A 24,131-nucleotide genomic window follows, 5' to 3' on the forward strand; every position below is an offset into this window, starting at 1 on the left:
GTCACCCAGGCTGAGTGCAGTTGCATGATCACAGCTCCCTACAGCCTCAACCTCCTAGTCTCAAGCAATCCTCCCTTCTCAGCTGCTCAAGTATCTGGGACCACAGGCCTGTGAAACCACACCCAGCTAATTTTTTTTATTAATTTGTAGAGACGAGGTCTCACTTCAGACCAGGCTGGTCTCAAACTCCTGAGTTCAAGCAATCTTCTTGTCTCAGCCTCTCAAAGTGTTGGGATTACAGGCATGAGCCATTGTGCCTGGTCATAGCTTTAAATACTTTATGTAAATAATGAGAATAAAAATAAGTGGGCCGGGTTGGGCGTGGTGGCTCAGGCCTGTAATCCCAGCACTTTGAGAGGCCAAAGCGGATGGATCGTTTGAAGTCGGGAGTTTTGAGACCAGCCTGGCCAACATGATGAAACCCTATTTCTACTAAAAATTCAAAAATTAGCTGGACGTGGTGGTGGACACCTGTAGTTCCAGCTATTCAGGAGGCTGAGGCAGGAGAATCGCTTGAAGCCAGGGGGCAGAGGTTGCAGTGAACTGAGATCACACCACTGCACTCCAGCCTGAGGGACAGAGCGAGACTCTGTCTCAAAAATAAATAAGGGCCGGGCGCAGTGGCTCATGCCTGTAATCCCAGCACATTGGAAGGCCGAGGCAGGCGGATCACGAGGTCAGGAGATCGAGACCATCCTGGCTAACACGGTGAAACCCCGTCTCTACTAAAAATACAAAAAAATTAGCCGGGCATGGTGGTGGGTGCCTGTAGTTCCAGCTACTCGGGAGGCTGAGGCAGGAGAATGGCGTGAACCCGGGAGGCGGAGCTTGCAGTGAGCCGAGATCGCGCCACTGCACTCCAGCCTGGGCAACAGAGCGAAACTCCATCTCAAAAAAGATGAAAATAAATAAAATAAATAAATAAATAAAGCAAGCCGGGACCGTGGCTCACGCTTGTAATCCCAGCACTTTGAGAGGCCGAGGTGGAGGGATCACGAGGTCAAGAGATTGAGACCATGCTGGCCAACATAGTGAAACCCTGTCTCTACTAAAAATACACAAATTAGCCGGGGGTGGTGGCATGGGCCTGTAGTCCCAGCTACTTGGGAGGCTGAGGCAGGAGAATCGCTTGAACTCAGGAGGTGGAGGTTGCAGTGAGCCAAGATCATGCCACTGCACTCCAGCCTGAGTGACAGAATGAGACTGTCTCAAATAAATAAATTAATTAAATTAAATAAGTGGGCCAGGCGAGGTGGTTTATGGCTGTGGTCCCAGCACTTTGGGAGGCCAAGGCAGGTGGATCACCTGAAGCCAGGAGTTCGAGACCAGCCTGGCCAACATGGCAAAACCCTATTTCAACTAAAAATACAAAAAATTAGGCCAGGTGTGGTGGCTCAAGCCTTTAATCCCAGCACTTTGGGAGGCCGAGGTGGGTGGATCACCTCAGGTCAGGAGTTCGAGACCAGCCTGAGCAACATGGAGAAACCACATCTCTACTAAAAATACAAAAAATTAGCCAGACTTGGTGGCACATGCCTGTAATCCCACCTACTTGGGAGGCTAAGGCAGGAGAATTGCTTGAACCCAGGAGGCAGAAGTTGTGGTGAGCTGAGATGATGCCATTGCACTCCAGCCTGGGCAACAAGAGCAAAACTCTGCCTGAAAAAAAAAAAAAAATTAGCTGGACATGGTGGCAGGCGCCTGTAGTCCCAGCTACTTGGGAGGCTGAGGCATGAGATTCACCTTGAAACACCAGAATTGCCTTGAACCTGGGAGGTGGAGGTTGCAGTAATGAGCCAAGATTGTGCCACTGCACTCCCACCTGGGTGACAGAGTGAGACTTTGTCTCAAAAAAAATAAAATAAAATAAAATAAAATGAGTGAATTATTCAACTCAAAAAAGAAAGTAAACCAAAAAATGGAAGGAAATAAAAATAAAATCCCCCAAATCCTAGACCTTTATGAAGTCAAATGTTGACAAGGTAGAAGCCAAGTGCTACATTATTATTCTCCTAGATTAACTCCTGGATTCAGACTGCCATGGGATAATGAGATCCTGGAACAATCTTGGATTCCACGACTTCTGATATGAAGTACGGAGTGACAATCTCTTCAGGTGGCCCAGGTATTTTAACCAGAGATAGCACAGAGGTGTAGTTTTTCTATATGGATCTTCAAAAATACTTTAATTTAGCAATCCATCACGCAGCATGAGGGGCAGTTATTTGTGCAGCTTGATCCTTGCTAGTAATTAAAACTATGGGGTGAACTATGCCAAAAATGACCTACATAGTTACTATAGTTACATGAAAATTAAAGCTAAAGTTAAAACACAATATGCTGGCCGGGCACAGTGGCTCACGCCTGTAATCCCAGCACTTTGGGAGGCCGAGGCGGGCAGATCACGAGGTCAGGAGATAGAGACTATCCTGGCTAACACGGTGAAACCCCGTCTCTACTAAACAAAATACAATTAGCCAGGCATGGTTGCGGGAGCCTGTAGTCCCAGCTACTCAGGAGGCTGAGGCAGGAGAATGGCGTGAACCCAGGAGGCGGAGCTTGTAGTGAGCCGATATCTCCCCACTGCACTCCTGAACGACAGAGTGAGATTGCATCTCAAAAAACAAAACAAAACAAAACAAAAAAACCTCAATATGCAAAAGTCAGCAGGGTTATACTAATGTCAGCAAATTAAGATTGTACGTTTACCAATGTTTAGTATTCAAAGTAGTTTATTTCCTGAAATCTTATATACCATCTTCAATTTCAATTTTTATTTGACAGATATTAAAAGCTGATCAGGAAAAATATTTATAATAAATGAAAAGAAAGCATATATCATAATATATACAATGCTTGATTTTATAAAACAAAATATAATATAGCCATATTGTATACATCAAAATGTTTACAGTGATAACAAGTCCTTGGAGGCAAAAATCCTTGTCTTACTCATCTTTATGGTCCCATATTATAGCAGAGTGCTTGGCACAAAGTAGACGTTAAGTAAGTGTTTATTGTAAAAATGGAAGTGAATAATGTATGTCTTCAAAAAAAAAAGATACCCAGTAAGGTAAATATATGAAACTTTAATATGTTTGCATCTGAAACATACAAAAGCTTAAAGATAAAGTCAATATCTAACTAAAATTCTCTAATGTATCTTCATTGTTATAAAGTTAAGTCTTTAGTCAAAAATTCAGCTCTAAAAATACAGTCTCAAAAAATCACATATCTACATATAATACTAAGACAAGTAAATTGTCGGCCAGGCACAGTGGCTCACGCCTGTAATCCCAGCACTTTAGAAGGCCAAGACAGGTGGATCGCCTGAGGTCAGGAGTTCGAGACCAGCCTGGCCAACATGGTGAAACCCTGTCATTACTAAAAATGCAAAAATTAGCCGGGTGTGGTGGCGGGCACCTGTAGTCCCACCTACTTGGGAGGCTGAGGCAGGAGAATTGCTTGAACCTGGGAGGCAGAGGTTGCAGTGAGCCGAGATCACGCCATTGCACTCCAGTCTAGGTGACAAGAGTGAAACTCCATCTCAAAAAAACAAAACAAACACAAAAACAAAACAAGTAAATCATCTTAAGCTGCATCATCATCATCATCATCCACTGCAGCGTAAATGGCTTGATTCCTCCTCTTAATTTTCTTTCTTTGTTCAGGTTCATGTTCATCACTCAGCCTCTTCAACGGCACCTTGGTTAAGTCCTCTCCATTCCCTGACTCCACAGTCCCACCAGGTTTCCCCTCTCTATCAATTGTGGAATCCACTGTATCATCAGAAGATACAATCATAGAGCCTGGCAAGATCCTGACATCAGAGAAACTTGCAGAAAACTCAGAAGCTTGATCAGAAGGTTCTACCGATGGTGTATTCATGCCACTATGTGCACTTACAATACTATCTTCATCTTCTTCTTCTTCATCTAACATTATTTCATCTGGATTAATAGAAGACAGAGCAGATGTGTCTGTATTATATTCACTCCGGTCTTCTCCAGAGTCATTACTCTCCACATCATCCTGTTCTTCATATTCACCACACACATGATGTTCTTCCTTGGAGTTCTGAAGCCTAACATTGATGTCTATGATGCCAAGTTGGGCACAAAATTCAGTAGTCTGAGGATTGATCCTATGAATCAGCTGCATTTGTGTCTGTGGCTTGCTAGGATCATAACAAGCAGCTGTTACACTAAAGTTACATGGAACCTTGAGATCATGATTCAATTTTTCCAATACTTCTTTCATACCTTCTTCTGTTGCACTATAATCCCACCTATAAAAGTACAAAACAATAGCTTTTTACATTTTATCAGCTCTAAACAATAAATGATGAAATCTAATTACAGACTTCAGGTGCAAGGATAAAAAATAAGCCATCTATCAAAATTCCATTTTTAAAGTTAGAGTTAATTTAGCAAAGGACCATTTAGAAATAAAAATAATTCTTAGAAAAAGCCATCTTTAACTCATACTCCAAAACAATTTTAATGTGTGGACTATATGTTCACCATATTATGGTTTTATGTACACTTATTCACTTATAAATTTATTTGAGGTAATGCTCAACAGTCCATTTTCCTGTCTCTTTTAGATGGAAAACCTGCAAACTTTGAATTGTTCTGACACTCATTCAACAATAATTCCCTTGATTAAAAACAAAGGTGGAGGCCAGATACAGCAGCTCACGCCTGTAATCCCAGAACTTTGGGAGGCCGAGGGAGGTGGACAGCTTGAGCTCAGGAGTTCAAGACCAACCTAGGCAACATGGGAAAGCCCCATCTCTACCAAAAATACCAAAAAATTAGCTGGGCATGGTGGTGCATGCCTGTGGTCCCAGCTACTCTGGGGGCAGAGGTGGGAGGATCCCTTTAGCCCAGGAGGCAGAGGATGCAGTGAGCCAAGATCCAAGATCACACCACTGCAGTCCAGTTTGGATAACAGAGCTAGACCCCGTTTCAAAACAAAACAAAACAAAGCTGGGAGATATAAAAATTATGCATGCAATGGAAAAAGCAGGTCCTAAATAAAGTCTGACTTACCTTGCATGCAGGCCATTATTTTCTGGCATATTCCACAGGCGCCCAGTCACATTAATAAGATCATCCGTAGCCCTGAGAATAGTGAGCCATTCAATATCATATTCCAAGTAATCAGGAGCACTGGGGTCATGTTCTATCTCTAATATCTACAGGATGAAATCAATGTTAAGAAATACATATATATTTTTAACAGTCTAATCACTTTAATATAATTTAATAAAATAAAAAGGAATTTAAATTTAATTTCAATTATTTAATTTTAAATCAATCCATTTAATTTTAAATTAATAAGTAAGATACCCCCAAAGAATTCTCAGAATACATAAATTACAAACAGAACAAAAAAATTCCGAAAGGAAAATTATATTTTTTTAAGTCTCTGGAAGAGTACAACTATATTATAAAGCCACTTCACTCTTCTTACCTGAAGAAAATCTCTATGTGGTAAGCATTTGTCCAAGGCTAAAAATTTGGTTGCTCTGGCTGTCTGTCCTTTATCCTTTGCCTGGACAATATGAATCATGATTTAAGAAAGAATGTTAAAACAACCACAGGTAATTCTTCATACATGGAATAGGATGAAAATAATCTTTATCACACATACCCCTAAGTTGTGTGTCAAAGGAATGACTGTTACTTTTCCAAAATTAAGTTAATTCTATACCCACTTGTGCGATGAAAGAGAAGGCATTTAACTTCTCAGAGCTTCAATTTCCATACAAAATTCAAGGCAAAAACTAATGATGATGATGATGTTAACTCAAAGCATTGAACACACATAAATCAAAGCATATAACCCAAGGATTAAAGATAAACAAAAGAGCTTAAAAGTAAACTGGCAGAACTAAAACTACAATTTTTAGAAGAACCCACAGGAGAAAATCTTTGTAACTCTGGGTTAGGCAAAGATTTCTTAGCTACAACACCAAAAATAGATGTGATATATCCATAGAATGAACTATTACTCAGCAGTAAAAAGGAATGCAATATTTATACATGCTACAACATGAGTGAATCTCAAAATCAAGCAAATGAAAGAAATCAGTTGCCAAAGACTATATATTTTACGATTCCATTTAAATGAATGTTCAGGAAAGGCAAATCTATAGAAACACAAAGCAAGTTAGTGCTCCCCTGGGGCTGAGGGCAGGAACAAGGATTGCCTTCAAGCAGGTACAAAGGATCTTTGGGGGTGATGGACAAGTTCTAAAACTAGATGATGTGATATTAGCACAACTCTGGAAATTTACTAAAAATCACTGAATTGTTCACTTAAAATGTGGTTTTTTTCTTTTCTTTTCTTTGTTTTGAGACAGAGTCTTACTCTGTCGTCCAGGTTGGAGTGCAGTGGCACGATCTTGACTCACTGCAACCTCTGCCTCCCGGGCTCAAGTGATTCTCTTGTCTCAGCCTCCCGATTAGCTGGGATTACAAGCATGTGCTAACATGCCCAGCTAATTTTTGTATTTTTAGTAGAGATGGAGTTTCGCCATGTTGGCCAGACTGGCCTCGAACTCCTGGCCTCAAGTGATCCACCCGCCTTGGCCTCCCAAAGTGCTGGGATTACAGGCATGAGCCACCACACCAAAACATATTAATTTTATGGTATGTAAATTATACTCCAATAAAGGTTTTTTTTTTTCAAAAGTGAATTGACAGAAAGAAACGTGGAGAGAATCACAAACATGTAGGTCATTTTGGAAAAGGTTAAAAAACCTTTCCCCAGCATCTCTAGTTAAAACCTGAACTCCAGAGCATGGCCTCTAAAAGGCAGTTGTGATCTTGTTCCAGCTTCATCATGGAGGAAAAAACACAAGGAAGCAAACTATGGTATCTCCTGCTGAGGACCAAGCATCAGTTCAGTTCTGGTGAGGTACAAGCTGAGTATGCCTTATCTAAAATGCTTGGGACCAGAAGTGTTTTAAATTTCAGATTTTTTCAGATTTTGGAATATTTACAGAATACATACTGGTTTAATATCCTTAATCCAAAAATCTGAAAATTGTGTGTCATGTCAAAAATTTCAGATTCTAGAGCATTTCAGATTTCAGATTAGAGATGCTCAATCTGTATTAAGAAAAATGGAAGGCATGGCCAGGCGCGGTGGCTCATGCCTGTAATCCCAGCACTTTGGGAGGCCGAGACGGGTGGATCACGAGATCAGGAGATCGAGACCATCCTGGCTAACATAGTGAAACCCCGTCTCTACTAAAAATAGAAAAAAATAGCCAGGCGTGGTGGCGGGCGCCTGTAGTCCCAGCTACTCTGGACACTGAGGCAGGAGAATGGTGTGAACCCGGAAGGTGGAGCTTGCAGTGAGTGGAGATCGCGCCACTGCACTCCAGCCTGGGCAACAGAGCAAGACTCTGTCTCAAAAAAAAAAGAAAAATGGAAGGCATGGAGATTATAGGCAGATATTGGCAGCAAAGAAGTCCAAGGAAAAGTGATCTCTGGTGTTGGTAAAGGGGATAAAATAGAAAGTGGCAGTCAGAGGAAGTTGAGGAGCCAATTACAAAGAGGTCAAACATATTATTAATGCAGAGATACAATGAAAAGAGTAACCTCTCCTTCTCCCAGTGAAACTGGGAAGTGAGAAGAATAAATCCACAACAGAAAGGGCCTATAGGTATATTTTCAGACAAAACCTTCCAAACCGTGTTTGAGGAACATTTTTAAAGTATACCTCTAACACAGAAGTGTTTGGTTAAGTAAGTTTGGGAAGCATCACATTCTACTCTTGAGAAAGGCAATGCCCATTAGTGCAATAAAGACTCTCAGAAATTCTCTACATGTCTCCAAGAAGAAATCTGTAACTCTGTTAACCCAGCATTTTCTAAACAGTTTTCCTATGGACTACTTTATGGGAAAGTCAGAGTTCAGCCAGAATCAGAGGTGAAAGGAAGAAATGCATACTTCCATAGAAGTTTCATTATAAGTATATATTTATTTTCTACCTTCCATCAAGTACATCATCCATGCAGTTAAGCAAAGAAAACTGGGGGTCATCCTGGACTTCTTTCTTCCCCCAGTCACCAAATCGCAATGATTCTCCTTCTAAAATCTCTCTAGAATCTGCTTCATTCTCTGTATTCTCTCTTTGCCTTAGGTTAAAACCTTTTCTTTTGCTTAAATAGCCTGCTCTGCCTCCCATTTTACTTTACTCCAATCCATACACAACAATGCTGTCAAACTAATCGTTCTGAAATGAAAATCTGATTTCATCACTCCCCAAATTTCCCCATCATCTTTGGTTAAAATCATAACTCCAGAGCATGGCCCCTAGAAGGCAGTTATGATCTTGTTCCAGCTTCATCAGTCCCTACGCCTTAGTCCCACAGGAACTACCTACAAGTCCCCAAACACCCCACGCTCTCAGACCTCGAGCCTCTGCACATGCCAGTCCCTCTAAATAAAATACCCTTACAGTGTGTTTCTTCCTGGCACTTCAAGACTCAGTTCAGCTATCACCTTTTGAAAACCTTCTCTATCTTCATCTCCCGTGTTCCCATCCCACCACAGTCTGGCTTAGGTGCTCCCACTGCCTACGTTTTCTCTCAAACTTATTACACTGTTTTGTAATTGCTTGTCTTTCCCAGAATCATATATTGAGCTACTCACAAGAGGTAAGTTATCTTTTACTTCTTTCTCTAACTTTACAACTGTGTCTGGTCCATAGATGTTCAATAGTGTGTGTTAAATGAAAGAATAAACATTTTGTTTTCTACCTGATGCTGCATCAAGGCGGCAAACTTCACGTGAAGGTGGGCAGAAAACCAGTAAGTAGGTTTGAGATGCTCTAAAAGCTCTGAGGCAGCTGGACTTCCTAATGTGTTATTTTCCACTTCTTGTCGGAAAAAAGATTTAGTCTTAAGAAGTTGCTTCTTATTTCCATAATGATATATACTTCTTGGCCAATCATGAGACAAGAATATATCTATAGGCTGCTTCAGCTTTCAAAAGAGAAAAAGAGAAAGAAAGAAAACTCTTAAAACAGATTAACCAAAACAATCCCCTCCCTTCTCTCTACCACCATACAACCATTCACCCACTGAGATCTCTAGAATTCTGTATAATTCATTCTAAGGACACTTTAAGAGAGTGATAAAAATACTAGGCAACTCATTCATCTAGGCAAAGAGAAGCTGCATTTTCTCTGCTCATAAATCATTCTTATTTTCAGTGGGAAGGCAAGGCAATGGAGACAGACTCTGATTAGACTGCCAGTCATCTAAGATCTTTAGCACTTAGCTTCTAAAATACATGATAACCATAGTTCTTTTCCTCTTTGGTAAAGAAATTATTATTTTGGGCCTGGCGCGGTGGCTCACGCCTATAATCCCAGCACTTTGGGAGGCTGAGGCAGGTGGATCACCTGAGGTCAGGAGTTCGAAACGAGCCTGACCAACATGGTGAAACCCCATCTCTACTAAAAATACAAAAATTTAGCTGGACGTCATGGCATCTGTCTGTAATCCCAGCTACTAGGGAGACTGAGGCAGGAGAATCGCTTGAACCCAGGAGATGGAGGTTGCAATAAGCCAAGATCATGCAATTGCACTCCAGCCTGGGCCACAAGAGTGAAACTCCATCTCAAAAAGAAAAAAAAGAAAAAAGAAATTACTGTTTTGAAGATTCAGAGACACTAGATTTCATGAGACCTCTAACATGACTGATTCAGTAAACCCAAAGATTTACCAGGAAAAAAAAAATTCTAATAGGCTCACATAGTATACACTAAAAAACTGTGTTTACTACATAAATTAGTATTTCATTAAACAACTTAAGGAAACAAAATATACTCCAGACTTTACTTATCCCCAGAACCTTCAAGTAATCTGAAACGAATACTCGAAAAATGAAATTAAAACAACTTAAATACCAGCTGGGCGCAGTGGCTCACACCTGTAATCCCAGCACTTTAGGAGGCCGAGGTGGGTGGATCGCCTGAAGGTCAGGAGTTCGAGACCAGCCTGGCCAACATGGTGAAACCCCACCTTTATTTAAAATACAAAAAATTAGCCGGGCGTGGTGGTGGGCGCCTGTAATCCCAGCTACTCAGGAGGCTGAGGCAGGAGAATCGCTTGAACCCAGGAGGCGGAGGTTGCAGTGAGCCAAGATCGCACTGTTGCACTCCAGCTTGGGCAACAGGAGTGAAACTTTGTCTCAAAAAAAAAAAAAAAAAACTTAAATAACTGCTCAAGACAATACAAAATATTAGATATTAGATAGATATGACTAACCACTGAATAACTGGTATGGCCAACAGATGCAACAAAAATTCAAACTAGGGTAATGACTCTAAACTAGAGAAGTCATGGCTGGCTGGGCATGGTGGCTCATGCCTGTAATCCCAGCACTTTCGGAGGCCAAGGAGGAAGGATCGCTTGAGTTCAAGAGTTTGAGACCAGCCTGGGCAACATGGCGAAACTCTGTCTCTAAAAAATATGAAAAAAATTAGCTGGGCGAGGTGATGCATGCCTATAGTCCAAGCTACTCGGGAGGCTGAAGTGGGAGGATCACCCAAGCCTGGCAGATTGAGGCTGCAGTGAGCCAAGCCATGATCATACTACTGCACTCCAGCCTGGGTGACAGAGTGAGACCTTGTCTCAAAAAAAAAAAGAAGAAAACTCATGGTTGGGAAATGGCATCTAAGTTGGGTCTTAAAGGACTGGTAGGATTTAGATAGGTGAAAGAGAAAATCTATTTAAGGGAACTGTATGCACAGGGCATAAAAGAAACACTTGCAAGCATTGTTAGACTCCTGCAGAGGCTCTAGAGACAGTGTGATGGGCATGAGTGCAGTCAGGCAGGCTCTACCACTAAACTTTGGGAAGTCCTGGGCAGGTTACTTACCTGTCTGAGCCTTGGCTTCTCATCCTTAAAGGGATGAAGTTAAGAGTTACATCTATTTCATAGGGTTTGAGTGGAGATTATATGAAATACCAAGTGTGAAGTCTGTTTAGCCCAGTGTCAGCCATGTAATGGGTTCTCAAACAACCTAGTTTCACCTACTCTGCAATTAAGCAGTGTTTCCATACCACCTTCACAATTTTCCCATTTCCTCTATCATCTTTACTATTACTTATTTTCTATTTAATACCATTACTTAATTACTATTACATAAAATAAAATGTTTATTTCAATATTTTCTTTAAAATATCACTTTAATATCTTATTTTAAATATCACTTTAATAGGTATTCTTTAGCCTTAACCTAAGTAATATTTGAAATCATGAATTAAATCTTTCATTCTTACTAAAATAAACTCGTAATTATTGAAGTAAAAAAAATTTTGCCAGGCACGGTGGCTCACACCTATAATCCCAGCACTTTGGGAGGCCAAGGCAGGCGGATCACCTGAGGTCAGGAATTTGAGACCAGCCTGGCAAACATGGTGAAACCCCATCCCTACTACAAACACAAAAAATTAGGCAGGTGTGGTGATGGGCGCCCATAGTTCCAGCTACTCAGAAGGTTGAGGCACAAGACTTGCTTGAACCCAGGAGGCGGAGGTTGCAGTGAGCCGAGATCGCGCCACTGCACTTCAGCCTGGGTGACATAGTGAGACTCTGTCTCAAAAAAAGAAAAAAAAATGTTCATCTGTGAACCTCCTAAAAACTCAAGATCCACATTTTAAAAATACAGAATTGCTCTTCTTGAAAGTAGTATACCAATATGACCAAAATACATTTTGGCACAGAATTACTTTAAAATTTTTTCAAGTCTGCTGTAATGCGCTTTTTACGTACCTGTTTTAATTTATAGACTTCAATATTTCTCACATGATATATACTCCTGATTGTAGATGAATTATAAGGGGGGCACTCAAAATGACCTTAGATTGAAGAAGAAAAATAAGCTATATTTAATGTCCTTAAATACTGCAAATACAAAGACATATACACAGGTCTCCAAAATATCATGTACACCTTCAATATATACGATTTTAAAAAGTTATCTAGGGAAATTTTTTAAAAAGATGGTGGACTGCAGTCTCCTTCCTGTGCAGGCTCAACTAAGGGTGTATCTGCTTTCTAAGGTCCCACACATGGTTGCCGGCACACTTCAGTTACTTTCTAACTGTTGACTAGAGACTAGTTCCTTATGCTCCCAATATTAATAAAATAACAAATTATTGTTGTTTTAAGCCGAAAAAGAAATATGTGTATTATATGCATAAATGATATCCCTGAGATAAAATAGAAAAACCTGATAAACAGCTTCCCAAGAGTGGTTCCAATTTGTACCCACACCTGCCACAGAGAAGACAGCCTATTTTGTACCTCCATTCCAACAGTTTAGAATAAGAAAGAGCCAAGTGGCAGGGAACAGACTTGTAACAGTTATATTCAGGATGTAAGTTTTAGCTGTCAACGTAATTCATGAAATTTGTGAAATCGATGTGAATCCAAGCTATTCCTTTAACTTTGAAATCAAAGTGTAATTCATTCAGACACAATGAAATTAATATGCAGTTGTGATATACTTATATAATGGAATACTATTCACAAATGAACAGATTAGATTACATGTATCAACACAGACTTCAAAACATGTTAAACAAAGAAGCAAGTTTGAGAAAGATACAAGCAATACGATACATTTATATGAAGCTTAAAACAAGTACATTGTTTAAAGTTCTTACATATGTGGTAATGATGTAAAATAATCAAGTAAATTATAATCACCAAATTCAACACAGTGACTGCCTGGCAAAGAGAGGGAGGGAAGAAAAGAAGGGAACGGGATTGAGGACAGATAAACAATGAACTTTAATTATATCTATACTGTTTTATTTCTTAAAAATAAAAATAAAAAATTGCAAAATACAGGCCGGGGGTGGTAGCTTACGCCTGTAATCCCAGCACTTTGGGAGGCAGAGGTGGGTGGGATCACTTGAGGTCAGGTATTCGAGACTAGCCTGACCAACATGGTGAAACCCCGTCTCTACTAAAAATACAAAAAAATTAGCCGGGCGTGGTGGCGGGCGCCTGTAATCCCAGCTACTCAGGAGGCTGAGGCAGGAGAATGGCTTGAACCTGAGAGGTGGAGGTTGTAGTGAGCCGAGATCGCACCACTGCACTCCATCATGGACACCAAGAACGAAACTCTGTCTCAAAAAAAAAAAAAAAAAAAAAAAAGCAAAATACTAAGACTTGATAAAACTATATCGAGGATACAAAGATATATGAAAGAGTCAAAGTACATATCATGCTTAACTTACTCTGGGGCATGCAAGTTCTAAAGTTTAAAAATAATTCTCAAAACAATACCTTTTCGATAGTCATGAGATTTAAAGATACCAGAGATTCCACCGATCCTTACACCTCGGTATTTTACCACACCAGCCAAACCTAAACAATACAGTTAAATAAAATTACTGTAGGCAAAAGGAATCTCTACACTGACTGAATAAACCATTCCATTTAGATGGAATTCCACACAGTTCTAAAATTATTTGAAAATTAAGCACCATGATGAGGTTATGCTTTTTACATAATAATATGCCAACGGTGTATTAGGGATATATTATAACAGTATATAAAGGCAAGGTCTGGAATTAGATGAGCCAAAACACTAAGTAGATTCTGGAAGGGACAAATGAGATAGGGTGCTGAAAGTGAAACAGACATAATTTGGTACCTAACTGAATACACGGGTGAGGTAGTGGGAGGTGGAAAATGTCCTATGATGGATTTACATGTATAAACCTGAAAATCAACAGGTATAAGGTATAAAGAACCTACAGCTTCTAGTTTCATTTCTGATTGATCATCTTCTGACAATTTCACTTTTTCACAATATTGTAATATAGGATGAATACATCAAAAGATGATCAGTAAGTAGCAAAGTAGGGAAACTAAATTTCTGAAATATGATCTCATCATTGGTAAAATTTATAAACTGTTCTAGAAAGAATATACATTTAAATAAAGGGATGAAGCTGGGTGCGGTGGCTCATCCCTGTAATCCCACCACTTTGGAGGCCCAGGTGGGCGGATCACTTTGAGCTCATGAGTTCGAGACCAGCCTGGACAACATGGCCAAACTCAGTCTCCACAAAAAAATACAAAAAAACAAAAAAATTAGCCAGGCGTGGTGGTACACGCTTGCAGTCACAGCTACTTGGGAGGCTGTGGTGGGAGGATGGCTTGAGCCTGGAAGGCGAAGGTTGCAATGAGCTGAGATCAGGCCACTGCACTCCAGCCTGGGCAACAGAACCAGACCTTGTCTCGAAAAATAAAGGGATGAAAAGGCTATATAGTTTATAGGGGCTAATATTGAGACAATCTAATCAAGTCTGAAAATCTAAAAGCAGATTATAGGAAATGCAAAGGATAAAAGGAATCCAATCAGCTAAATCCTGAATGCAGGAAATGCTGCAAGACAAACTTCCTGTTTTCTTCAGCAAGTAAATGGCATGAAAAAGCGAGACAGGGAGACTATTATAGTCTAATAGACTTCAGAGTCATGACAACCAAATGAAATGGGCTGGCCTTGTCTGGGTCCTATTTAAACCAATTGTAAAGCAGACATCTTTACGTTAAGCAGGGAAATCTGACCACGAACATGGCAATAGATAATGATTACTTCAGTTAAGTATAATAACAGTACTGTAGTAGTATTTTTAAAGATCCTTATCACTTAAAAACATGTACTGAAATATGTATAAGTGAAATAATCTAACGCTTGGACTTGCTTTAAATACTCTAGTCATCTCTTCCCACAAAAAAAAAAAAAAAAAAAAATCCAGGAGATTGCAATATAATAGTCGTTGAAGCTGGTTAACAGGTACTGAGATTCATCATACTATTCTCTACTTTTGTGTATGCATAAGAATTTCTATTAATAAAAGTTTAAGGTCTTTTTTTAATTCAATAAAAATTGTAAGAAAAAATGAAGAGACTACAAATAGTGTGTGAGGTCTTTGCAATGATATTAGCTAGTGCTTAAAACACTAGATGAAGGGCATATTTTCATGATCAACCATTTAATAATTAACTATCTTAATTAAATTTTCACGATTAAGTATTTAAATTAATGACATTCTCCAAACACCATACATGTCAAGACACAGTCCAACTAACGCAAATCCTGATAAGCTCTTCCATCCCAGGAAAAAAAATTATCCACAAACACAATCACATACCTAAATAATAAATGTTTGGTGCCACCCAGCCACCATAGGGTAACTCTTGCAAATGATTTGAGGCTTCATGGTTTCCCCCAATGAACAGTGTGAGAACTGGGGCCTTTTTCTCTCCAGAGTAATACCTAGAACATAAGAGCAAAGTCAGTTACCACAATTAGGCATAGCAGAAAAGCAAATGAGTTCCAAAAAAAAAAAAGAAACTGAGTTCATCATAAAAAGTTAAAAAGCTCTTTCAAAAGGAATTGCCTGGGGCTGGACGCGGTGGCTCCCTCCTGTAATCCCAGCACTTTGGATGGCCGACACAGGCGGATCCCCTGAGGTCAGGAGTTCGAGACCAACCTGGCCAATGTGGTGAAACCCCGTCTCTACTAAAAATGCAAAAATTAGCTGGGTGTAATCCCAGCTACTCGGGAGGCTGAGGTGGGAGAATCGCTTGAACCCAGGAGACGGAGGTTGCAGTGGGTCAATATCGCGGTACTGCATTCCAGCCTGGGCAACAAAGCGAAACTCTGTCTCAAGAAAAAAAAAAAAAAAAAAGGAATTGCCCAGTATCCATCCTTGCCCTTAGGAATGAAGAGCTTCCACCTTGAGCCTCAAGTCAGTGCCCGTTCAATTAAGTCAAGAACTGTTTCGAGTTCATTGCCATAACCTCATCTTCTAGAACCACAACAAGCACATAGCAGGCGCCCAGTAAAAACTTCAGGATCATTGAATGAACTAATTCCAGAGTCCTATCAAGTACAAGGTAGCTATCTAAACCTGTCAGCTTCTTCCTCCAGGTTATCCCCTCCCAGGCTTCGATACCCTGTGAAATGGATAAGATGTGTATGGAAAGAAGCAAAGTGACATTTCCTAAGCACCTAATGAGATAGGGTGCTAGTGAAACTGACATAATTTGGTACCTAACTGAATACAGTACCTAACTGAATACATTTCCCGCCTCCCACTACCTCACCCCTGTATTCAGTTAGGCACCAATTAGAGACACAGAGCGAACAAAGACAGGATCTAAGGGAAACAGGCAGCCAGTGGCAGAGGGAACCCAGTCCCACCCCCCCACCGCCAAGTCCGGGCCCGGCCGCGTCCTCACCTGTAGAAGGTTTGCATGTGACGATACTTGGGCGGCACGGCCATGCAGCGTAGATCCGCCTCGTTGCGCACCGCCTGGAAGTCGCCGCAGCACAGCAAGAGGTCGACAGGCCCCGGGCCGCGCCGCTCTGCCAGCGCCAGCGTCTCATAGATCTTATCCAGCTCGCCGTGGCAGCAGCCAGCCACAGCCACCCGCATTCTGCCGGCCTGAGGAGGTAAGATGAGCGCTGCCTGCAACGCCCTACACCACAGCCAGCCCAGGACCGACTGATCGCTCAGCTCCCGCCAACTTTAATAAGTAGAGCCACCGCCTGGGTGTAGACGCCTGCAAAATAATTCACTTCCGGTTTCCAGATCTCGCGAGAGAGGGACCGGGAAGGTCAAACCTAATTCTGGGATCCCAGGGAACTTATTTTCTTTTTTTCCTTTTTTCTTTTTTTTAATTATTGTTTTATGCAGTCAATATCTTTTTGTATATACATCCACAAATGTACTCTTTCCATCCTTACTCTTTTCTTCCTGGATTTCCATTTTTCTCTTTGGAATCATTTTTCTTCTGTCTGAAGAGCTCAGTTTAAGTTTTCCTGTTTGTTTACTGTAGGCCGACGACAGATTAATTTTTTTCTAGATATTTGTTTGTTTAAAAATTTCTTTCCACTCTGGGGAAAATGGTGAAACCCTGTCTCTACTAAAAATACAAAAATTAGCTGGGCGCAGTAGCGCACGTCTGTAATCACAGCTACTTCAGAGGCTGAGGCAGGAGAATCCCTCAAACCCAGGAGACGGAGGTTGCAGTGACCTGAGATCGCGCCCCTGCACTCCAGCTTGGGCGACAGAGCGAGACTCCGTCTGAAAAAAAAAAAAAAAAAAAAAAAAGAGAGAGACAAAAGAGAAAGAGAGAGAGAAGAAAAGAAAAGAAGCCAGTGTGCTGGCTCACACCTGTAATCCCAGCACTTTGGGAGGCTGAGGCGGGCGGATCACGAGGTCAGGAGTTTGAGACCAGCATGGCCAACATGGTGAAACCCTGTCTCTACTAAAGATACAAAAAATTAGCTGGGCGTGGTGGTGCACACCTGTAATCCCAGCTACTTAGGAGGCTGGGGCAGGAGAATCGCTTGAACCCAGGAGGCAGAGGTTGCAGTGATCTGAGATCGTGCCATTGCACTCCAGCCTGGGTGACAGGGTGAGACTCCGTCTAAAAAAAAAAAAAGAAAAACAAAGAAAGAGATGTCTTTGTTTCACCTTAATTCATAAAGGGTGTGTTTACTGAGTACTGAATACCAGTTAAGCAGTGTGTGTGTGTTTTGTTTTTTTTTTTTTTTTACAAAGCATTTCAAAAATAGCATTCTATTATCTTCTGGCTTGCATTATCTTCTACTGAGAAGTCACCTATAAACTTAAGGTTTTTTTTCATTGAAAGTAATGTGGGTTTTTTGTTTGTTTGTTTGTTTTTTGTTTTTTTGAGACAGTCTCTCACTCTGTTGCCCAGGCTGGAGGCGGTGGCACGATCTCGGCTCACTGAAACCTCCGCCTCCCCAGTTCAAGCGATTCTCCTGCCTCAGCCTCCCAAGTAGCTGGGATTACAGGTGCACACCACCATGCCCAGCTAATTTTTTGCATTTTTAGTAGAGACAGGGTTTCACCATGATGGCCAAGCTGGTTTCGAACTCCTGACCTCAAGTGATCCGCCCACCTCGGCTTCCCGAAGTGCTAGGATTACAGGCGTTAGCCACCGCGCCCAGCCAGTAATGTGTCTTTTTCTTTGCTATTTACTGTTTTCTCTTTCTCTACTTTCTCTCCCTACTCCTTAAAGCTATTTTAATAAAATATATCTAAGTGGTTTTTTTTTTTTGAACCTTACTCATTTATGCTTTCTGAATCTATAGCTTGGTATCTTTTTTCAGTTTTGGAAAATTCTTGGTCAGTATCTACTTAAATGTTGCTTTTTTTTCTGTCTTTTCCTACTCCTTTGGAATTTTTCCATGGTATTTTACCTATCTTTTATTTCTATTCCATAGTTCTCATTTTTATCAGTGTTTTATTTTGGATAGTTTCTAATAACCTCTCTTCTAGTTTACTAATCCTACTTTGTTCTATGTCCAATGTACAAACTCATTTATTAATGTTTTAACATTATAGTCCTTTTCAATTTTAGGATTTATATTGGATTCTTTTCCAGTGAAGCCAATAGTTTAAAGAGATTCTTTATCTTTTAATTTATTTCCTTCATCTTTTCCTCTCTTTCTCTCATATATTAATCATTGTTATTTTAGGTTGCCTGTCTTCTAAGCCCAATATCTTACTTATCTGCAGAGCTGATTCTATTGTCTGTTTCTGTTTCATTGGATTCTTAGTTTAAAAATCTCGTTTTTTGGCCGCGGTGACTCCCACCTGTTGTCCCAGCACTTTGGGAGGCCAAGGTGGATGGATCTCTTGAAGCCAGGAGTTCGAGAGCAGCCTGGCCAACATGGTGAAACCCTGTCTCTACTAAAAATAAAGAACTTAGCTGGGCGTGGTGGCGCATACCTGTAATCCCAGCTACTTGGGAGGCTGAGGCGGGAGAATCGTTTGAACTCGGGAGGCGGAGGTTGCAGTGAGCCGAGATTGCGCCGCTGCACTCCAGCCTGGGCTACAGAGTGAGACCCTGTCTCAAAAAGAATAAATAAATAAATAAATAAATATCTCGTTTGTGTGTGTGTGTGTATATATATATATATATATTCCAGGATACATGTGCAGGTTATGCAGATTTGTTACACAGGTAAACGTGTGCCATGATGATTTACTGCGCCTATCAACCTATCACCTAGGTATTAAACCCAGCATACATTAGCTATTTTTCCTGATGCTCTCCGTACCTTGCAGATCACTTGAGGCCAGGAGTTCGAGACCAGCCTGGCCAACATGTATCTCTCCAAAAATACAAAAATTAGCAGGGCGTTGTGGCACATGCCTGTGGTACCAGCTACTGGGGAGGCTGAGGCAGGAGAATTGCTTGAACCTGGAAGACAGAGGCTGCAGTGAGCGGAGATTGCACCACTGCACTCCAGCCTGGGGGACAGAGCAAGAACCTGTCTCAAAAAAAAAAAAAAAAAAGAGAAGAAAAGAGGATTCTTGGGCTTGGTCTGTCTTCACCTATCTTTACAGGTCCTTGATTCCTAGCAGTCTCACAGATGATAAAATTCAAAATTAGGATAGTAAATAGAATCCCCAATAGTAGGAATTTAGTTTGATAAAATTAAACTAAGATAAACGAGCAAGCAGGCGCAAATGGCGAATTCCTTAGGACGAACTTCTCAAGGCAAAGACAATTGCCTGAAAGTGAATTAGAATTTAAAAAATTTTTAACACCCCAAAATAATTATTTTTAAATAAAACTTTAAAACCCACCGAGGATTTAAAAACTATCTCCCTCCGCCGGGTGCGGTGGCTCACACCTGTAATCCCAGCCCTTTGGGAGGCCAAAGTGGGCGGATCATGAGGTCAGGAGTTTGAGACCAGCCTGGCCAATAGGGTGAAACCCCGTCTCTACTAAAAATACAAAAATTAGCCGGGCGTGGTGGCACACGCCTACTACTACTACTCCTCCCAGCTATTGGGGAGGCTGAGGCAGGAGAATTGCTTGAACCCAGGAGGGAGAGGTTGCAGTGAGCCGAGATCACGCCACTGCACTCCAGCCTGGGAAAGACAGAGCGAGACTCCGTCTCAAAACAAACAAACAAAAACAAAACAAAACAAACAAACAAACAAAGACCTCCCTCTAAGAGTTTCTAAAATTATCAGTTTTTTTTTTTCTTTAAGTGGCCAAGGACTTTTTATTTTCCTGACAAATAGTTTTCCTAACTAGAATGCAAGCTAAATGAAAGTAGGTGAATATTTCTAAAACTTTCAGAAAGGAAGATGACCAAACTGGTAAATAAAGAATGAGTGGGCTAGGCGGAGTGGCTCACACCTGTAAGCTCAGCACTTTGGGAGGCCGAGGCAGGCGGATCACTTGAGGTCAGGAGTTCCAGACCAGCCTGGCCAACATGGTGAAACCCTGTCTCTACTAAAAGTACAAAAAATTAGCTGCGCGTGGTGGTGAGTGCCTGTAATCCCAGCTACTCGGGAGGCTGAGGCAGAAGAATCGCTTGAACTTGGGAGGCAGAGGTTGCAGACACTATACTCCAGCCTGGGCAACAGAGCTAGACTCTGTCTCAAAAAAAAAAAAAAGAAAGAAAGAAAAAGTGACCAAGACAAAAACAAGCAAAGAAAACACCTCTGGAAAACTTAATCAAGAAAAGATAATCTAATCAAGGTAGTACACAGAACAATAAATCCATCTCTTCCTATTTAAAAAAACTAATTAAAATGAATATTGTAGGAAAAACCACCGAAATTAATTAAAAATGAAGCAGTACATGTAAACAGAACAATGATAATAGGAGACACTGTAAAGATTATCAAAGATACGAAGGCATTGTGTCCAGAGTGATGTTGGAGCAATTTATTTCAAATTTATAAGGAAGATATAATTTTCATGATATTTAAATTGATCAGGAAGGTAGAAAAATATGGAAATCTAATATTTCTGATTAGTTTTAAATATTTTATTTTCCTTCTGTATAGATTTTGTTGAAATATAATAGAAAAATGGGTGCTTTTTACATTGTTAAATTTAACTTTTACATTTTATTTTTAATCTATGGGAATTGTTTTCCTCTAGATCTTTTTTCTCCATGTAAAAAATTTTAATTAAGGTATAGCTTACTTAAAGTAACATAAATAACATTTTAAGTGCACAGTGTGATGATGCACATATGACAACCACCCATATCAAGATATAAAATATTTCCAGGCCAGCCATGGTGGCTCATGCCTATAAACTCAGCATTTTAGGAGGCCAAGGCAGGAGAATTGCTTGAGGCCAGGAGTTTGAGAACACCCTGGCAACATAATGAGAACCCTTTACAAAAAAATTAAAAAGAAAACATTAGCTAGGTGTGATGGTGGGTGCCTGTGTCCCTAGCTATTCAGGAGGCTGAGGTAGGAGAATCACTTGAGCTGGGGAGGTCAAGACTGCAGTGAGCCATGATCATGCCACTGCACTCCAACCTGGGTGACAGAACGAGACCCTGTCTTAAAAAAAAAAAAAAAAAAAAAAGATTTACCAGAAAAAAAAAACATTATTAGGGCAATTGACAAAATCTGAATAAGATCTGCAAATTAGATAGAAGGATATTAGCATTAATTTCCCAATTTTGATCATTTCACTGGTGTTATATAAGGGAATTCCTTGTTTTCAGGAAACACACACTGAAATATTTAGGTGTAAATGGACATCATTTCTGAAACTTATTCTCAAATTACATATATATATATATAAGTAAAGATATATATATATATCTTTACTTCTCTGCTCATACCTGTATTGCAGGGGCTAGAAGCTAAGGAACCACATTTTTTGGATTCCCTTGCCACCTTAGTTCTGGATTAGGTTTTACAAGTGGGAGGCACTTGTGTGAGATTAGGAGGTAGAGGAAAGGTAAAAGCTGTTTCTTTTCTGTCTCTGGCAACTGTGGTAGCAGCAGACAAGCCTGACCTTCTCAGTGGCAGCCAGCAACCTAAGCTCCTTCAGTGGTGATGAACGTTCTGCAGCTCCTGATCTCAAGTAAAATAAACCCTGCCTGTTTGCAACTTTAGGTCTTCCAATAACTTGTCATCTTTTTGTTTGAAAAACTTAGAAGGGATTCTGTTTTCCTGTATGTTATGCCAGTCAAGATGTTATTCATGTAAAAGGCAGCAAGCAGATGTTTTTGACCACTGAAAAGAACTCCAGGGAGACAACACTCATGGACCCTTCCTAAAAAAATAGACTATAATGAAATCCAGCCAAATAAGAGGTGAATAAAAATAAGAATTCAGGAAGGAAGAATTGTGTTTAAAAGATGGATGATTAAAAATGGAGCAGTGTAAAGGGACAGGAAATGTTGCAGAGTAGTTAATACAAGGTAGTTCAGGAAGGCCTTGCTGTTAGGGTGACATATTGAGCAGAAACCTTCATGAAATAAGGGAGTGCACTATGGTGTATTTGGGCAATGGGTTTTCAAATTCGCTTATAAGTAAAGTGTTAACAGACATCAGGAAAAACATTCATCATTGCTATCCATATCTTATAATTGAACTAAGTGATTATGGCACCTATTACCACCTGATGGCAGCACGCTACAAGAAAGCTGAGAGACAGAGACCTATGCCTGATGCAGTAAAACTGTAGTCAGTAATTGTACAGAAAAGCAAACATCACAGACAGATAAAAGAGTCCTGTGGTGTCTCTAATCTCTGAACTTATCAGAAATTTTGTAGACTTTCTGATTTTAGCAGGAAAAAAACAAGGAATATCTCCTGTGTATAGGTTTTATGGCTTCCAAATTATGTTCCTGTATTGTTAAGTGGTAAAAAGATCAGATCTATTTTGTGTAATTTGTTATTATTGCTTCCCCATTTGAAATGCATCTGCCTAATGTGGTCACCCTTGCTTGAGAGACGTAGGGGAGCCTTTCTATTACCTGGGCAATCCAGAAGGTCATATAACCATCAAAGATGGGCTGATAGTATATATAGTGTTTCTTCTTCACCTATAAATAATTGGGGCTCTTGTCCTAATATGATTTTGGACAATCTGCCAGTGTTTCCACATCTATATCCAGGGAAGTAGTATCTTAATTGTTCGATTAGACAAATGTTCACGGATGAGCCAGGATCTGTGTGGAATAGCATACAGGGCTTTGCCTGCTTCATTCCTATTTACACTTCAGGTCAGAGCTTGGGTGCCAGCTCTACCATAAGGCCCTCCTATGATCTCAGTTCTGGTGAGGTTTCTCTCCTATGTACTCCCTTGGACCCACACCCTCTCACTTACCACCCTACAGTGTAATGACTTGTTCCCTTGACTCTCTACTTCTTGCCTGAAAGCTCTGTGAAAACAGGGAATATATCCGTCTTGTTCATAATTGTATTCCACTCCTAGGCATTGTGCCTGGCACATAGTAGGTACCTAGTATATCTCTATCTATCTATCTATCTATCTATCTATCTATCTATCTATTTATCTATCTATGTTTTGTCAAATGAATAAATTTCCAGGATCCTTAGCTAAGTTCTCTTTTGTGAAATTCTTTTCATTATTAAAATAAATTAAAAGAGTTTCTTTTTCATTATTAAAGAAAAACAGTTGCTCAATCCACAGTGACTCAATTTTTTACACTTACATTTTTCATTGTGTATTTCCTAAAAACAAGGGCATTCTCTCCATGACAGCAGTACAATTATCAAAATCAATACATTAGCAATGATACCTTATCTACAGACTTTATTCAAATTTTTCCAATTTTCCCATTGATGTCCTTTATAGCAAAAGAAAAAAAAGTTTTCCCTTGTCTGAGATCCAATTACAGATCACAGGTTGCATTTAGTTGTCATATCATTTTGGTGTCCTTTAATCTGAAACAATTCCTCAGTTTTTCTTTCATGATATTTTTGAAGGGTATAAGTATGTTATTTTGTAGAATATTTCTTACTAGGGTTTATCTGATGTTTCCTCATGATTATATTCATGTAGTTTTGGCAAGAATACCACAGAAGTAATTTTGTGTTCTTCTCAGCACATGATATCATGGTGTTTATTGCATTACTGGTGATACTAATTACAATGACTTAAATAAAATGTTACCTACCATTAGTAGGTATCTAATGGCAGGTACTCTACTATCCTTAGTATCTTGTAGAGTGATACTTTAAGACTGTGTAAATATCCTGTTTCTCTTAATATTTTCACCACTTAGTTGTGGCATCC

At 40.1% G+C, this 24,131-nt stretch overlaps 1 protein-coding gene across 2 annotated transcripts; it reads right to left on the bottom strand.

Annotated features, from left to right (window-relative positions):
* Nucleotides 1–2,714: 2,714 nt before the first annotated feature.
* On the bottom strand, nucleotides 2,715–16,659 carry DBR1 (debranching RNA lariats 1). 2 transcript variants are annotated; one of them, XM_526319.7, is made up of 8 exons: nucleotides 16,299–16,659; nucleotides 15,206–15,330; nucleotides 13,329–13,409; nucleotides 11,805–11,890; nucleotides 8,780–9,004; nucleotides 5,479–5,559; nucleotides 5,055–5,200; nucleotides 2,715–4,288 (listed from the first exon to the last, which is right to left on the bottom strand). In XM_526319.7, exons 1-8 carry the CDS (start codon nucleotides 16,493–16,495, stop codon nucleotides 3,592–3,594), a joined length of 1,638 nt encoding a protein of 545 aa, XP_526319.3. In that variant the 5' UTR covers nucleotides 16,496–16,659; the 3' UTR covers nucleotides 2,715–3,591. The 2 variants fall into 2 exon arrangements, with proteins under 2 accessions (XP_526319.3, XP_009444813.2); XM_009446538.5 differs by lacking the exon at nucleotides 5,479–5,559 and having other exon boundaries at nucleotides 16,299–16,654.
* Between the last annotated feature and the right edge of the window lie 7,472 nt (nucleotides 16,660–24,131).

Source organism: Pan troglodytes, chromosome 2, assembly GCF_028858775.2.
Source record: "Pan troglodytes isolate AG18354 chromosome 2, NHGRI_mPanTro3-v2.0_pri, whole genome shotgun sequence".
Lineage (NCBI taxonomy): Eukaryota > Metazoa > Chordata > Mammalia > Primates > Hominidae > Pan > Pan troglodytes.

What these genes read in the sequence shown, in the direction of transcription:
- DBR1 (XM_526319.7), bottom strand. Translation starts at nt 16,495, where the DNA reads ATGCGGGTGGCTGTGGCTGGCTGCTGCCACGGCGAGCTGGATAAGATC. An exon ending in AAGTCTATAAATTAAAACAG is followed by an intron (nt 9,005 to 11,804) that starts GTACGTAAAAAG and finishes CTCTTTTGAAAG; the next exon opens with CTGAAGCAGCCTATAGATAT. An exon ending in CCGCCTTGATGCAGCATCAG is followed by an intron (nt 5,560 to 8,779) that starts GTAGAAAACAAA and finishes CATATTGTCCAG; the next exon opens with GCAAAGGATAAAGGACAGAC.